Below are 19,238 nucleotides of genomic sequence, written 5' to 3'. Positions count from 1 at the left end.
TTAGAAATAAACATAAATTCAAACCTCCCATCATCCCATGAGTACATAACATCTATGAAATATAAACTTTATTTGGTGGCCTTTACAAAGGCCATTTTTTATACTCTATAGTAAAGTTCCACTTAAGCCCTCTTTCAGCTGTTTTTAACACTGGATACATGAATTATCATTTGTTTCACATTTATTATACACTATACTATATATATATATATAATATAAAATAAAATAAAATGTTTTTTTAAGGATTGAACCCATAAACCTCCAATACAAAAAAAAAACAACCCAACCCTAAGTAACTCATTTAACATATGATATTTAGTGATCTTTAATAGTAAAGTTAAGCCTTCTTTCAGCTGTTTTATATTAATTATACACTACAGCATGCCACCCTCCAATGCTACTACACATTTAGTATAATAGTATTTTATGATCAACGATAAAGTTCCGCTTAAGCATTATACACTATATAAAATAAAGTGTTTTTTTACAAATCCTACTGGGATAGGATTAAACCCGATAACCAGAAATAACATGTTTTATGGTTGGTTAGAGTTGAACCCATGAACCTTACCAGAAGTGATAGGTTAAGATCAAACCCATAGACCTACAAATAATAGGTTAAAATTGAACCCATAAACCTCTAATAACATGTTTTGTGGTTAGTTAGAGTTGAACCCATAAACCTTACCAGAAGTGATAGGTTAGGATCAAACCCATAGACCCTTGACTATATTAGGATTGAACCCGATAACCGGAAATGACATGTTTTATGTTAGGTTAGATTCGAACCCGTGAACCTCTAGCATAGGTTAGGATTAAGCCCATAAACCTCCAACATATTTAGCATAGGTTAGAATTAAACCCAATAACCGGAAATGATCTATTTTATGTTAGGTTAGATTCAAACCCGTGAACCTCCAACCAAGACAGGATTGAACCCATAGACCTCCAATAACATGATTTGTGATTGGTTAGATTTGAACCCATAAACCTCCAATAATAGGTTAGCATTAAACCATGTTAAAATCAAACCTCCAATATTTACACACCCTGTATATATAATATGTTATATAGGTACAAAGTAAGGTGTCATTTACCACTATAAACTCTATACCCATAACACTGCTGTTGTAGCTCAACCAGCTAACGCGTACAACTCCCATTCAAAAGACTCGGGTTCGAAACCCGGTCAGGCCAACACTTTTTATCCATAATTTAATATTTAATACAAACACCTACTGACGTCACGTGGTCAACTGCGGTTAGATTACATCCGGCTAATCAGCTGAAAATACCCTATCTACACCTAGGTCATCTCAAGGTCAATTTCTGCCAGATCGCTGTGCTGACTACTCTCCATAAGAGCCCATGTTGGGGGTCAAGTGCTGCCCCTAACTACTTACGTCACAGGAGGCAATACACCGTACCGGCCGCCTCGGGACCTGGTCTACAATCCTTGATGGGTTATCTTCACCGCTATTGTCTTGCATGGTTATTGTTGTGTACTGTATAGTATATCGGGCTTAGACTAGAAAATCAGTTTCCAAGATCTTTGAATAGATCAAAGTTATCGCATTTAGTATCAAAGTTAATTTTTATGTATGAATTTTATAAAACGTAAAGGTTGAAAGTAATGAGTAGAATACCAATTTATTGCTGAAGAGTAAATGTTATTATCAGTCAGAGGAATATAAGACGGTGAAATAACACTAGTAATTAATACAAAGCAAATAAATCTCATTACACTTTATTTTAGCTGAGGTATTTTTTGTCAAAAGCGGCAAGGTAACGTTATGCCAAGTTGACGTATCTTCGCATCGCGTGTCGTAAGTTAAGTTAGCTAAGTTATTCCGTCCTCATTATAGTACTTCCAATTTACTGAAGAAAAGTTCCTTTGGTTATAATTTGTTAGTGTGATATTCATTTCTGATACTTTTAGTCATGTTCTTGAAACTTATTTTAAATCACCCTATTATAGTTTAAGAATTTGTAATTCACCGTACCAGGTTGTATCCTGAAGTATAGCAAGGGTTTTAGAAGACAACCCTTTGAATAAAAATAATTAGTATCTCAATCTACTTTTGGATAGTAATCCTACTACCCCTCAGCTATCAAGTAATGTAACAAATAAACTGTTGTCTCTGCTCAACTATCAACACCGCAGTGTTGCAATAATGCTAGAAGTAGAGTAAAATCTCTTTTCCAGGATAGAATCTCTCAAGTAGGAGTCCTGGTGTAGCTCGGCTGGAAGACGGTCATGGGTCAAGGAACGCATAAAACTCGGTCCACTGGTGGCGAATGCTGCATCACACCTGAGATAAGTCACGCTGCTGATCGGTGACATGATCATCATCATATCTTACCGGTCTTTTGAACTCTCAAGGAACAACTCATAAAATGAAGAACTGTTGTAGTTATTCCCTTGGCTGGCGAAGCGATGGTTCGTGAAATTGACCCTTAGCTTGTAACTACAGTGATTTGTCTTTCAAACTTTTGACTTGGTCATTCGTAGCTGATTTTCGTGCTTAGCAATGTTAACGGAATCATAATTTGAGTGCTCAATGTTAAAATCTCACATGCTTTTGGGCTGTAAATGCTTCGCAAAACGTCTTAACGGAAAACTGATCAAGTGTTTCCTCAGGATAACTATTTTTTTTTTTTTTTCAATTGGATTGAAGATTTTATTTGCTCAGGGCAACTGTTTGTTTGATTTTAACCGCAATCCTGTAACACAGTATAAAGTACATAATCAAGAAAGATAAACTATCTAATGTAGGTTTATATCACTACCATATTCTTAATCAATCCTGCTGCGCAAAGTGTAGTGAACAGCTTGAGGCTCGAAACAATAATGATAATGGTAAAACTGTAAGCTGTAAGATAGGCGTAAGATAGTCAAAAGTTTTTACTACTTTTTTATGAATGTATTTTACAATACATTTATATACTGTAATTCTATATGGCTCTGGTAGTTAAGTTGTTTTCTTAGACAACGGTAGGGCCTATTTATAAAAAAAAATACATAGAATGTTACTGTTAATGTATTATTGAAGTTTTGTATAAACAATTTCCTACGATGGTCTTATTTTATCACGATGTACGGAACAGTTGGGTTAGGACAATGGTATTTGAGGTGAGGTGTAGTCACATAATGGCCAAGTATTTCCGCAGATCTCCGCACTGTGCTAACGTTACGACCAAGCTAATTGCCTTGCACCTGCCACAACATATTGGTCTGCATTTTATCTCGGTATTTCCAAGAATATTTTGAATTTATTTGTTCGTAAGACACAAGAAAACACAGTTATCAATTTAATACGTCTAAATATGGTAGAGAATACTAGGATTTATTGTAAAAGGCCTTCTTTTGTTAGTACCTAGTACAATTATTTTAAACATTAGAAATTCATCCACTTTAATGTGCAAATATTAACAAGACTACTTATTCATGATAGTAGGCGTCCACGGCCCACATTTTAAACGCGTTGAAGCAATCCATCTTCATGGGAAGCTACAATTCAATCTACTAAGTTACATGTTTAATACTACTGTACTTATTTATCTACGAAATCAGTATAATTTTAAATGTGCTGTAAAGAGGTTTGTGAATATTTAAACACAAAGTAGTAGTTGTAATCCTACTATGTGGTTTTTAGATTTATCTTATCAGTGTCGCAAATCATGTTAGTACTGTACGAGTATAGCCGAGGTGTGTGTAATTGTGTTTAGTGGACGTCAGCAGACGTGGCGTTGGCGTTAACACTCAATGTAACACGATGACTCGTCAACCAACCACACGGCCTCACTCATTCGCTGACCTGTGTGGGAGTTAATTCCCTCCATTGTCCCGTCCTATGACAAATTTTGGTTTTAAATGTTCACCTCACTAATAGTTCTTATTGCTAATTTAAAACTATATAGTTCCAAGGCATTGTTAATTTTCTAGAACACAAAACCATTTTCGCCTGGACAATCAATGGTTGTTCGACACATTTGACCTTCTATTTATTCAGGATTATTGTTATACTATAGCTGGGTCAAAAGGTAGTCAGGGTAATAACGCGGAAAATAGATTATTTTCATTGTCGATGCGAACCATACACATAATACATTCAAATATCCATGCTATGTATAGTGGGTAACTGTTTTTCATATGAGAATTTTATAGCTTAGTTGGTAGTAGAACAAAGTACTGTGGTAAAAAAATTGCGTTCGCACCCCACTTACTCCTTTACACGTTTTTAAAATGTTGATTAAAAATAGCGAAGCGTTACCGTTGTCAATAAAAACGCTTACGCCCTCGTTACGGGTATTTTTCCCCATTATTTTAATAACATGACAACTAAGCAAGAAAAAAACGTATTTGTAAAAACTGTTAACCACAATACCAAAATGTATGTTACCGTAATTGCAGTATTAAATTTTGAAGATTTTGTTACAAACATTGACCACTAATATACAGATAAATGTTATACTGTATACTAATAACCAATGTTACTAGACAATGACAATATTGCAAATGATCCCTTATTTGCTCTGAAAGGTAACCCCTTCCACATATTAAAGAAATAATATTTAGGTTAACTACTTTAAAAAGTTATAAACGAGGAATCTCTTAGTTAAATGTAAAACATGCAGAGGACCAAATTTAAAGGTGTACCATCATTGCTCGTGTTACGTTTCGCGTGTTGCGACGCATGCGACATTGTCCAGCGCTCCACGCCTCCCCAGGACACGCGTGTACCACCTGACGGAAATTGGTCTTAATAGAGGTAATCACAGCCGAAATGTCGGAGGAATATTACCTGCTTGATGATTGGTTCTGGCTACTTCAACGACTTCAGGACAACTCGCAACTTCGGTCTGTGGATGTTTCTGTAAAAATATCGATATTACAATCAAGTTACTGTAGATCCATAAAATGTAAGAAAATGCCTCATAGGTTGTTCAGAAGTAAAAGTGAGTTGTTGTTGTGGGTTGTTGAGTACGACCTATAAACAATTTTTCAATTGTCTTTGAACATATCAATTATTTATAATAACATAAGTTATTAAAACAACTATCGTCAATAATAAATTGTCTGTTATGTATTTGTACAAATGTGTTATATTTATTTGAAAAGTATTATCTGAACAAGTGGTCCTACCACTATAAAAGGAAGGGCCATATTACAATTTTAAATCAATACCATAATTTTGAATCATCAAACCTTCGTTCATTTTATACTGCTTAAGTTGTTATCTTTATTTTCAACCAAATGCAGAGATGTCTTGTACGGTTTCGTTATTCCATACGCGTTTCTCAACATTTGCGACCCCCTGAGAGCGCACGCCGCGTTAGTAAAGCTAACAACACTCAACTGGCCCAAAATAATTTTTCACTTCCCGCGTCTTCCTAACTCCATAAATCGCACGAGACTCGGCTCCACAAACAAGGACATTCCCGCGTACACGACGAGCTTCATAAATATCTCCACACTCGCGCGAGTATATCAACGTCGCCGAGATGTTTCCCAATATAGGGAGGAGAGGTTAGTAAAAGCCTAATACACCTGGTGTAGTGTCACGACTTTGGATGTTAGTTGGTTGTTGGTGTGAATGCGGTTGCTTACCAAATGATTTTCTTAATTCAGTACATAGAGGACTAATAACACAAGACCTTAACATCCAGGACTGATTGTTAACTACTATGAAATATTGTATCATAACCACTTCATTAGAACATAGCAACCTTTCGCGTTTACAGGTTAAACAAGTTTACTGTAATTTACTCAAAATCTCACAAAACATCAACGTACTGTTTCCTACCACTTATTGTACTTATCTGAGAAATAAGTTATCGAAACCAAATGAACCGGCCAGTTTGAGATTTAAATTGAGCACGACGCTTTGGCTGTTAGCTTTGAAATTTGTTAAAATGAACCACTACTCGGCAATATTTATTGGATTCAATGTGTTCTCGTATGACAATGGTGTAGTTTGGCAGTAAGTACGTTCTTCAGCGTCTGTTCCACTATTAACGCTCAAACTCAACCCGATTACTACGAGACTTTTCATATTATTAACCGGAGGCTTGAACAACGTTATAAGGTAAACATTCTCCATTGTACCCTGGCTAATGTGAAAGTTACAAGCCCGCAGCCTGTAGTGTAAGTAGACAGTAGAGTTTTGTAGCATGATGACAATGCCCATTGTGCAGCTAGGCCCGGCGGCGCTGCTACAACAATGGTAACAGTAGGTGAACTGAGGCATTATATAGTTCACTCATACCGCAGAACCACCGAAATAATGTATTTGAATAAATTGTATCCACCCAATGTTCCACATATACTTCTAAGAATGTATTCAGTGGTCCAAATGTTTGCGAATATGTTACGAATACCAATTTAAATGTCAAATTATCAAATTTAGACTAAAATAGTTAACACTTTTTTTAGGAAACATTAAATTCTGTTTGGGAAAACCTTTCAGAATACATATAATGAAATTCTTTGCTACAAAACTTTTGCAATGAAGGGACTAGAAAGATTTGTCTACAAAAATATATAACCCTTATAACCTTAATATGGTCCCTTTAAAAGCCTGTCAATAGAGTCATAACCGATTTTTAAGATCCGGAATAGGACCAAAAACCAACCAAAAATAACATTTCCCAAAGAATCGTGAATATTAGACAAAGTTACTTAAAACTACTACGAAGAGTTTGGTTTTGCTTAAATGATCAACGTACAGGCAGACATACATTTGATTTGGGTTGAATGTGTATACATATATAGATCATTTGATGTTCCCACAATAAATGCACACGTGCAACTTGGCACTCAGGAGCTCAGCAAATCTCATTGTCACACCACAGCTAACTATTCGTCGTTCTGCATTAAATACCAAACAACCAACTGTCGTGGGGACGAGTATTATAGTAACTATCTATTTTAAGCCAGGGAACATTTGTATTACGACATGGATTATGTTGTGAATAATTACGTTTCGTATCTACATTGAAGAAAATTTTACGAATCAAAATCATTATCGTAGATTATTTTCAACATCCATTATACCTACTGATGACGATGGATTTATAATGAAAAGTCAATCCATTTGTTGTAAAATAAGTCCCTGCCACAAACTGCCTTAGAACTATTTATCACAGTTTTTAGTACTTGGAAAAAACAAAAGAAACATTACTTAAATTTTGTTTGTCATTTTTTTAATCAATTGGAAGTTTTGAAAACTTGGCGATGCCATGCTTATATAATATCATGAATAAATATATTTGAATTTTAAGTTTGAATACATTTTAATTTCTATGCTATGATATCACTAAAAGGCTATGGTAGTACAGTATCACTATAAACTAACTTCAAGTGAACAAATTAAGCTTAAATAAACCATTCTCGAGGGTATGCCAACATCGTCGATTCGTAGGGGTTTCCTCTACAAAATAATCTAACCTCGGTCAATTAAACTGTTACCTAAATCTAAACAAACCTGTGTTGTTAGATTTTGTTATACTGTAGCAGTACTGGAACTGCCGTGACGAGTCTATTTTCAATCCTAGATTTAGGGTCATCTGGACTTGGACACCCTCCGTTCTTTGTTGGGTCGATAACGACAGCTTGGATAACTAAAGCCCGCTCACGCGATAATACGTCACACAGTAAACCGATTCTTTCAACAACGGCTACATTCAATGTCATCGTTGAACACGTGTTTAAAGGAAAGCTCCGAATAATGAGTATGATACTTGATATCGGTCTGTTGTTAATTAGCAGTATAATTATGCTTGAATTAACTAACTTGCAGGAGTGCATACAAACGTAGTAGATGCGTACAAACTGGACATGAAAGAGTAGCGGTTACATTCTGACCAATAGAATAGCAGAAGATAGAATACTCGTAGTGCAGGCCACTTGTTCACAGTTGTTAAAAGTTTGATAGACATTTTCTTCAGTTTATGTTATCAAAATTATTGTTATTTATTTAATTATTTATAATTGTATCATTATCGCAAACTACGCCATCCTTAGTTTATTCGTTCCTTGACTCTGACCAATGAGCACCAGACGTGATGTAATGTAGGTATGGCACCATGTGTGGGCGATACACGACAATACACTGTATTGTATAATGACATCAAGTAACCGTCAGATGGCCTCAGGCTTCTCATGGAGCTAACACAATCTGCGCCCAGCCGCAGTTAATCTCCTTGTATAACGTGGTTAAGCCTTATATACATCCACTTCCATCCTACAAATGACGTGTAAACTCGTTAACGAAGAAACTACTTTATTTTTAGTTCTTACAACCTTTCCAAAACGTGTTAACAGTCTGCAATCAATGTTCTTATGTAACTACCAACTCGCCAATAACGGTTAAGCCAAGTAAACCAGATTGTACAAGTTAGTTGCGGCAAACACTGTTCTGTGCTGCGTTGCTGCTGGTAAACAGGAAGCCTAATATAGGACCAGAGTTGGCCAGGATGTTCCGATATATTTGTTTACAGCACAGAGACTGAGCGCTGGGGATTGATCTCGAATAAGTGAAACGCAAATAGCCAGAGGGCCAATATTCCGGTAAAAGCCAAGTCCTATTGGAATTCTATTTCGGAAATACTGTATTTCTGTATGTTTTACGTATCTTGTTTTGTAAGTCTATTCTGCATTTATCTTTGTAAAAAGGATGCCTCAGCTTACAATGACGTAATAAAAATATGTAGGATCTAGTAAATAACATTAGATTAGCTGATTAATTATTTTATTATTTAGGTTAATAGCACAGACAAATCGCATCCTTGCCAACCCATCCGTTGTAGTTCAAGATGTTAAGTAATAGGATACATTTTTATCATTCATTACTAAACTATTCATCAAACTACATTCATAAACATTTGTTAGATACCCAGTCAACAGCAATGAGTGAACGAGTAAAATGTTTTTTTTACCGGTAAATCTTCAATTCCTTTAATTATCAAGTTGTGATGCCAATTGTTAATCCGCATAATCAAGTCGTTAGGTATTCAAAGTTTTGCGATGCATTTTTGTTACTGTTTTCTTCTATACGGCAGACGATGAGAGGTTACACCAATACTCTTTCATTGTAGCTTTCTCGACAAAATCAATTAATGGAAAATTTGTGCATGTGCAAGGTTTCATGAAATATAATCTACTATAATCTACTATAATAATTTACTCGTTTAAAGTTCATTAGTTGGGTTTCTCTTAATTTACTCTAATGAATAAAAACTTGTTAGGACCTCACTGTTAATTAACACATATTTGGACACAGTATACGAAATTGTTTCTGGTTTCCATTAAACACAAGCTTATAAGAAAAATCAACAGAGCCAGAGAGATATAGATAGAGTATAAAGAGGACCTGAAAGAGATAGGGAAGTGATGCGTTATTAACTGGAAAGCTTCGGCAACAATGCAATTGAGCAACTGAGCGCTGTGTCTGTCTTGTTTATGTTGAACATCGTTTGAAACATTCGGCGATCTTTACAAACCTGGGCAACAAAAACGTACGTTGTTCTGTTTAACAGTTGTACACTCTGAGAAACATCCAACAAAAACTTTACTGTTTAGTCTATATACAAAAGTTATTCTTAGGTTATATTTCCTCACCCCAAATGGCGTAAAGATTTGGAAAACACAACTTTCAAATATTACTGTAAACGTAAATCCAAACACGAGGCCGGCTAGCCCTTCTGATAGGCTTTCTCAGTAGAACCCATAAATTTAATGAGCCTCCTTATCTAATCGGTATTACCCTTGCGCAAACATTGTGTTTGAAATCACTGCAGTCGTACCTTTCTTATCAACCCGTTTGTCCTTTTAAATCACTGGAAATTGTTGAACAATAAATCTTACCCAAGGAATAGTGTAGGTTTTTTTGTATTTAGTTTATTCTGGTAACACTTAACTAGTGTGCAACAATAAATCATGCATTTTTGAAAGAATAACATTGAAAAGGAGGTAAATTCAGGGGGAAATGTGTTTGTTGTTGTTGAAGTCTACTTATACAATTTCAAAAAATTAATTTCAATTCAAAACATTGTTTGATATAATGTCGTTGCAATAATTATAATCAATTATTTTTATTCAATTAATTTAATATGGGCTACTAAAAAACTATAAAATACTATACTTATCCCAAATGGTTACAGTCCATTCTAAATAATCTGGTACTGTTTTTAATGTTTTTTTACATCAATACACAATTTAATTCTTAAAAATATTTATTTCCAACTATTGTGCGATTTTTATTGTTATTTTTAAAACTATTATTTTTTGTGTATGAATTCCCCGACAGTGGGAAGTGGTGTATGGTCACAGTTGCGGCAGACGCAGTTTTATCAGAAGGTTTATGGTCGCAGTTTTCACCACGCACATTGCCAGCTAATGGAGTGTATTGTGTTTGTCCCCTAGTTTTGTTTACCACAGTCCAGTAAAGGAGCAACAATGAAATACAACGACATTTTATAAGTGCTCCAATGTACCCTGAGTGTTTGTCAATTTCTTTACTAATCGTAAATTTTTTCCAATTCAACATTTTTTTAAATCCCTGATAAACGATAATATTTAAGATATATTTTAATTACACAGATAAAAGGTAAAGTACATTTTTTTATAAAGAGAAACGACAGAAACAAAAATAATAAATGCAACTTCAGAACAATGACGGTCGACTGTAGCCGAGATACATTCTTGTGTGCATATTAATACCACCCGTGTTACTGTGGTGGTACGTGCTGACGTTCTACTGGGTATATATAAAGTCCCGCACGGGCTTAATATTTTCTAAACGATAACAGATAAATCAATAAGATTTTATACATTAATACAACACCTAAAAACCTACTTTTTGAAGGAACTATCAGTTTTCTGTGATATCATGGGAACGTCCCGCAAGGAGTCAGAAGGAAATCTTAAATCTAAGCATAGCATGGTTTCAGTTGATATATACAACGAATTAAAGGTCTTTACTATCAGAGTATTTATAATGCCGCAAATTGAATGTGAAACGGACAACCGAGTCAAAAATGACAGCAGTTCACAGATTCATTGAATTTGCAATGCTACCTCCTCAGCCGCTAGGAATCGGAAGAAAATCGTAAAAGTCAGCATAGGTCGATATTCTCATAAAATTAAAGGTCTTTTTTAGTAGATTACAATGCCACAAATTCAAGCTCAAAAGAACAACTGAGTAAACATTAGCAGCCGTTCAAAGATTCAAAATGGCAGATTCGCGATATCTCTGAACGACTACCATTTTTGACTCGATTGTCCGTTTTTGAGTTAACATTTGCAGCATTGTATTCTGCTAATAAAGCAATTTAATTCTATGTACATATCAACCTATGCTCATATTTAAGATTTCCTTCTGACTCCTTGCGGGACTTCCCCATGATATGACATAAAACTTACAGTTCCTTCTAAAAGTTGATTTTTAGGTGCCGTTTTGATTTACTAAATCTCATTGATTTATATGTTATCGATGCGGAACTTTATATACACTCTGTATGTACTTATAAATAATTTGTCTGCTTGATGTATATTAATGTTTAGGTATAGTTCAATACGTTCCACAACCAACATTTAATATACATTTGAACCTGTCCACTATAAGCAAGCCTGCTACAACTGCAATACTGCAATAACAGCTACAGACTCCCCGTCTACTTGTTACTGTAGTTGTGTAGGTGAACAAGTTCGACATTGTAGGCCTACACGTAGCCAGCTGTTCTTTAAATATGTAGGTACTCGTATTTAGTACCTCCGCTCCGGCAACCACTTAGTGGCTCATAAATATGCACACAAGAATTTATCCCGGCTACAACGACGTCCGTCATCGTTCAAGAGTTGCACTAGTCTTTTTGTTTCTGTCGTTCACATCTGTTAAACAAATCGTACGTATTACTTTCAGCTGCATAATTACAACATCTCAATATAATACTCGTTCATAAGAGACTTCAAACTATGTTAAATTTTTTTGCGTATTTATTTCGTTATTCAAGGTGTCGTTATCTTCGCTATAACTCCGTCCACGACACATCTTTGTTTAAAAGTGTCACTTATCATTTTGTTTTATCGTTTCTTTGTGAAATATCGTCCCCATAATTTTGTATCGTTGTACTTAATTCGTTGATAAGGGACAACCCATGTTACATGGTTATATTTGGGCATAGCGTATTTACCTTGAAATCGAAGAAATTCTTGTCAAAGAGTGATTCAAAACATTACCGCATTAGTAGATATGCTCTCTAAAATCTGTTAACTATCAAACGTTTGATTTATTAACATTTGACCTCGGTCACATTTTATGCCCGAGACAAAACACTTTTTGAAAATGGATTTTATATGGGTTACTTTTTGATAAGAGTAACCTAATAATTGAGGTAGGTAAATCACTCTTGATCAACTCATGGCGAATTATTAGTTTTATTCACCTAATCTCCTAGTATTAAACATACATAATCTTTAATAGTAAAAGTGTATTCAATTATTTGTTTTGCCTGGGGGACGTTTTAAAACCCTAATAAAATGCTCAATTCGCTTCAATGCACTTCTTGTCTCCTCAATTCTTTTAAATCAAACGTTATGCGAGACTGGTTGTATCTTTTATGTAGGGAGTGGTTTATACCAATTTAATGGCCAAAATATAATAATATTATTGGTGTGAAGGCATTGCATAACAGCAGCCAAGAGCGGTCGAGATTATTATAGATGGTAAGGAATGGTAGGGTAGAGTAGGGATGGGTAGGGTAGGGGAGGCCACTTAGCGGGACAAACAAGACCAAAGGAGATCGCCGCCACTTGTCATCCCCACTGACACACAGGCCTGCGCTGCTGTCAGAAACTGCTGTTTTTCATACACGTTTTTTATATTCATTAGTTGTTAACAAAGATGCTTAAACAAATTTGAAATTTCAGGAAGCACAATATAATAATGGAACATGTTTTAACAGTCGTTTCATCAAGGATACTCAGTAGTAATATATTCCGTATAGGCTACGTAATAAAGTATTTGAGACCGCTGTGGCGACGTTCTATGCACGAATGTTGTAAGGCTGGTGCGTCAGTTGTCAAGGTGTTAGAACGAACACAAGGTTATTTGTTTAGTTTAACGTAGTAAAAACTGAGAGAGTGGCTTGTAATAATTTGAGCATAACCAAAACTCTAGCGTCCGGTACTTTGTACTCCACTCGGGTATTCAACAATCAAGAAAATGCAACCTTCTAAAGAAATTGTTTAAGTTAGGTTAGGTTGTAAAAAATTGTTAACACATTCCATCCATAATTTTAATTACATATACGTGATAAAAACTAGGTTAAGAAACAATGTAATAAACAACCCAACATCAGTATGTGTTAATGTGTATATGTGTATTGTGTATAGTGTGGCTATCGTGCTGATCGTCTGTTGTCTGTTGCAGAGTCTCTCCAAGCTCCCAGATTCATCACTCAGCCGTCCGGCTCCAGCAACATCGTCAGCGAGGGCAGAACCAAGATACTCCAGTGTCAAGCATTGGGTGAGTGCATGTAAACTAACCAACTATATGTCCTAAACAAACGAATATCTGTTTAATATAATGCACCCCACGCTTTTCTGACTTTCGCTTCCCTGATCATTTATAGTGGGTAATATCACAAACAAGGGAACAAGTCTGGTAATACTTTCTTGCTGATTTACACGTTAGACCACATAATAAAGTTAAAAATAGATGCACAAATGTGTAAGCAATAAATCTTAAATGGTGTTCATCTTCAACATTATAAATTTTACCGGTAGGTTTTGAAAACCACAAAACCAACTGAATTCCCAGAATATACCGAATGAAAACTAATTCTCAGCATGTGAGCTACGCCAACATATTAATAGGTGGATTGATACAATATTAGTTTTATAAGAAAGAACGGACGGCGAGAGTTAATCCCCTTAATCCTCATTGTAACATGGGATTTGCTGTATTGATAATGGACCCATTAATTCGTATGTTCTCTCTCTGTGGATACATTTTGTGGCCAAAAGTCATTCTACGCCAGCCGTGGTATTGTATTACTCAATCAAGCTTTGAGAAATATTGCATTTTTCACAAATGTGGTTTTTAGAATTCGTGGACAAACGTATGCACACCTCTAAAGCCTTGGAAACCGTATTCATATTCTGTGTTTATACTTAAGTACAAAGGGAAGGGACACGCTTTCTTTGTCAAAAGGTTTATTTTTAATATTGAATTATTTAGTATTTCAACTGTAAAACTAAATACGAAAATAACGTTGCTCTGTCCTGTGAACAAACCTCATTAGTCATTACTCGGCTCTATGTCAGCTTGTGCAAGTATTGATTTGCCTTACCGAGGTCATATTTCTACGCTACAAAAACATTATATTTACCTAGTTAACAATAAAACTGCAATTATGTGAAACACATTGTTGACTCGCGCATGCACATGCTATGGGTCCCGAACAAAAAAGGGCAGAACCTGCTGAGTTATTGCTTTATATCATACGCGACAAAATGAAACAGTCGTATTTCTCTTTGAGTGTACACAGTAGCGCGTCAACTAGCGTATTGCATTCAAATCACAACAGGCATTTCCTGTAAACGCCCCGCCTCATCCGTCTGTTTATACGCCTTGAGTTTTCCATATGCTGTTACATATATTTTGCCACTTTCGTTTGGGATATATACTTCGCAATAGTTTTTACTTTATATATATGATCAAACAGTAAAACCATGGTTTGGTTTTAAATAGTATTTCTCACTATCCCATTCCTAAGAGCCGTTGAATTAAATTGTATATGGCTTATTTATAGTTTATCATTAATAGTGGGGTGGGTTAGCAACAAATTACACCATAATATTTCACATCTGGCAACCAACGCGCCCCTTTGGATTCAGATAGTATATGCGTAGACGAGTCCAAAAAGTCCGAGACACAAATTTTTCGGGCACTCTATGGGTGTTGATGACGTAATCAAAATGGCCGCCAAAGTTGTGTGACATGATTCTACATTTCTCTATATAACTCGGGTTCATATTCTAATAGTGCCCTACATTTTTAGTGATTATTAATCACGAAAAAATTACCTTTCCGATGGTGTACTTTACTTCATTATTTACATTCATAATACTACGAATAGGCTATTTATATTTGTATTAAATATTTTATTTTTGATTTAGATTTTTTTAAATCATTTTGCTAAGTGTCGTGGATCGTGTTACACGTAGCTGAAAACGTCTTACATACACTTTTTTGTCAGAATATTACCTTTCTAACGGTATATATTACTTATATTTTAATACAAAAACACTGCTCAAAATTTGCCATAACAATGTAGTGGTACACAGTGAGTCGTTATCACCCCGATGGAATTTATAAGAGGACCGAAAGGTAATAGCGCTATTGAGTGCTATTAAACTTTTACTTTCGTTTTAAAATTAGAGACAATAAAATTAAGTACAAGATTTAAATACCCCCGCCGCAGCAAACCTACCGACTAAGCGAATTTCCATTTGTCTGAATTCATTTTCAATTAAATATATTTTAATAGCATTAGCTTTAACGAGTACCTATGTTTGCTGCTACAAGGAAACTAATTCAGTGTGTTTTTTAGTAAAATATTGATAACTTAGTATAAAATAAATAAATTTGCCAAGTTTGATCGAAATATATCCATAAACAAGCAAACTACTACATTTAACAATATTGTCCATAAGAATAACATAGGAATTTTAAATTTACAACTTTTTAAATTTTCTCCATTACCAATAACCGAACAAAAACACTTTCATATACTAAATTAATTGTTTTTTAAGCTCTTTTAATAGGTCTAAAGAGAAATTGGGATATTTTGCGTTTTGAGAGTCAAAAGAGAGAAAAACAATTTTTACCCCGCAAAACCCCCGTAAAGCCTCGTTCCCATGGTCCTATTATGCTGGTTATGCTGGAACTCATTCAAGTTAAACCCGCTTTACACCTTTAAACCAAATTTCATCCAAATCGGACAAAAATTACTCAATTTGTTCCTAAAACCCCATTTATGGGTTAGATATATTTTATATATAACATAATTTATATTTATACAGATATTGATGTTTTATAATACTGTGCCCACAGATTTGGTCTATGGGCACTAAGGGTTAATCTGTTTGATTTAAGCCTGGATTATATTTTTGATGTATATGATATTTATGAATTTTGATATAAAATTTAAACAATATTGTATAGAGTACACTCTTTTGTTTTAGCGAATTTCCCTATAGGGAAGTAGCTATTACCGTAGGTGGCACGGTAAGACCTAGACCCGGGACCAATTTACTTTTTCATTTTGATTTTCCTAGAGGCCAAAAAACCCATTCGTTCAAATTATATATATACAGGGTGTCCCACGAAGAGGTTTAACCGTTTGATTTTATATTTCTTACCCATTCATGGACCGAACATTTTGAAACTTTACACAATTTATAAAGTACAGAAGGTTTAAAAATGTCTGTGATAGATCCATCTCCCTATCCCTTGTAGAAACAAAATTGTGGCGTATTGAATGTTTTTATTAACTAATTATATTATATAAATCAATTTATTATTAATTTTTAACTAGTGATGAATAACAGTTACAATAAATTTGGTATCTACTTTAGGGTTTTCACTAGGCTATGGTATAATTTCCTGATGAAAAAGCCTTATATTTCCATAGAATGCGTTAATACAAATGTTCTACAAAACCAAAAATACTATTTTTAATGTGTTTAAAACATCATTTCTCAATATGCTCCGATTTTGTTTTTACAAGAGGTAGGGAGCTGAAACTTTCCCACAATATTTTTAAAATGTACTTTATAGATTGTGTAAAGTTTCAAAATGTTCGGAGCGTAAATGGGCAAGTAATCTAAAATCAAACGTTTAAACCCTTCGTGGGACACCCTGTATATATACGTCCGTGAACGCGATAACTTGAGTAATTTTTGTCCGATTTTAATAAAAATTTGGTTTAAAGGTGTAAAGCGGGTTTAACTTGAATGAGTTCCAGCATAACCAGCATAATAGGACCATGGGAACGAGGCTTTACGGGGGTTTTGCGGGGTAAAAATTGTTTTTCTCTCTTTTGACTCTCAAAACGCAAAATATCCCAATTTCTCTTTAGACCTATTAAAAGAGCTTAAAAAACAATTAATTTAGTATATGAAAGTGTTTTTGTTCGGTTATTGGTAATGGAGAAAATTTAAAAAGTTGTAAATTTAAAATTCCTATGTTATTCTTATGGACAATATTGTAAAATGTAGTAGTTTGCTTGTTTATGGATATATTTCGATCAAACTTGGCAAATTTATTTATTTTATACTAAGTTATCAATATTTTACTAAAAAACACACTGAATTAGTTTCCTTGTAGCAGCAAACATAGGTACTCGTTAAAGCTAATGCTATTAAAATATATTTAATTGAAAATGAATTCAGACAAATGGAAATTCGCTTAGTCGGTAGGTTTGCTGCAGCAGGGGGAATTTAATTCTTCTACTTAATTTTATTGTCTCTAATTTTAAAACGAAATTAAAAGTTTAATAGCCCTAAATAGCACTATTACTTTTCGGTACCCATAGACATTGCATTGTTGTCATAACGACTCACTGTGTACCACTACATTGTTGTGGCAAATTTCAAGCAGTGTTTTTGTATTAAAATATAAGTTATATATACCGTTAGAAAGGTAATATTCTGACAAACAAGTGTATGTAAGACGTTTTCAGCTACGTGTAACGGAATCCACGACACTTAGCAAAATGATTTAAAAAAATCTAAATAAAAAACAAAATATTTAATAAAACTATAAATATTCGTAGTATTATGAATCTAAACAATAAAGTAAAGTACACCATCGGAAAGGTAATTTTTTCGTGATTAATAATCACTAAAAATGTAGGGCATTATTAGAATATGAACCCGAGTTATATAGGGAAATGTAGAATCATGTCACACAACTTTGGCGGCCATTTTGATTACGTCATCAACACCCATAGAGTGCCCGAAAAATTTGTGTCCCGGGCTTTTTGGACTCGTCTACGCATGTACTATCTGAATCCAAAGGGGCGCGTTGGTTGCCAGATGTGAAATATTTTTCAGCTAACCCACCCCACTATAATAGTATTTCGTTCCGGTCGTGTTTGGTCAACCTTACTCAAATGTGATCTGATACTGTTTGGGAATAACATATTTCCATAGCATGACAACATCGATAGGTAGACCAGGATTTTCAGGATTAAAGGGAAGACTGTTACACAAACACGAAAACATCCCTTATACATGTGCACAAAATGTAAACATGTATCATTTTGCAATCTTCTTAGGTAGCCTAGTTCGTGCTGTATTTTTAATTGAATTTTCATAAATTAAATGTCTGAATTTAATTGTATAATTAGTTGAGTATGTCATTGTTGTATCATCGTTGTTTTAAGTAATAACGCGAATTGGTGCTACCAAATCAACAAGAGGCACAGAGGTCCTGGATTTAGAACATACCGTTTCATCAACTCATTTCCTTTTTATTGTCGTCCATTAAAAAAATATATTTATTTTGAATCAGTCCCCAACTTTAAGATCAACGCATTACCAATGGACTTCAATAAGCCTTGTTTGTAACTTGCTTGACTTATCATGTTCAATGCATGTTTTTTGTATAGTTTCCCCGTGTGAAAGTGTTCAATAGAAAAACTGAGGGAGCTCACATATAACGATGTCGTCTTACTACCGTGATAGAGAGAGCCGAGGAGGGTTCTGGATGCAATAAAGTCAAACTTAGTTCGCTAAGGATAAAACTATCTTCCAATCACCAGCGACAACGTACATGGGGCCATTCAAGTTGGTATTTGTATGTCTATGGTGATTAGTGGTTTCAGAGTATATAATAACTATAGGATCAAAGGATTTTTTTTTATCTTACCTTTAAGGGAAAAATATTATAGCTGCACTGTAGCTTGATCAAACACTCTCATATAAAATATTACAGTACCACCATTCGATTTCATTTCAAATACTTTTGAAAATAGAATATATTTAATCAAACGTTTAATGTGCCAGAACTACAAACCCGTTTAATAAAATAGGGGACAAACACACGTGCTTACTCCCTGTGGTGTTTGGCTGTGGTGGCCGTTGCCAACAAATTAAATTTTATAATTTGTTCCAACCTGTGTCTAGCTTGTATGTAATAAACGTGCTCAAAGTGGGATATTTTTAA

The 19,238-nt window shown here is 34.6% G+C and overlaps 1 protein-coding gene across 1 annotated transcript in view; it reads left to right on the top strand.

The window, feature by feature from the left end:
* Positions 1-19,238, top strand: part of LOC128987893 (protein sidekick-like) — a 172,168-nt gene that overhangs the window by 103,119 nt on the left and 49,811 nt on the right. The window contains exon 2 of the mRNA XM_054408975.1: positions 13,434-13,529. Within this exon, the coding sequence (XP_054264950.1) occupies positions 13,434-13,529 (96 nt within the window). The remainder of the gene's footprint in view (positions 1-13,433; positions 13,530-19,238) is intronic.

Source organism: Macrosteles quadrilineatus, unplaced genomic scaffold (genome assembly GCF_028750875.1).
Source record: "Macrosteles quadrilineatus isolate MER2022 unplaced genomic scaffold, UCM_ALF_1.0 Scaffold_2__2_contigs__length_208266976, whole genome shotgun sequence".
Taxonomy (NCBI): domain Eukaryota; kingdom Metazoa; phylum Arthropoda; class Insecta; order Hemiptera; family Cicadellidae; genus Macrosteles; species Macrosteles quadrilineatus.
The sequence above is the reverse complement of the archived record's forward strand: the minus strand, read 5'-3'. Positions and strand labels throughout refer to the sequence as shown.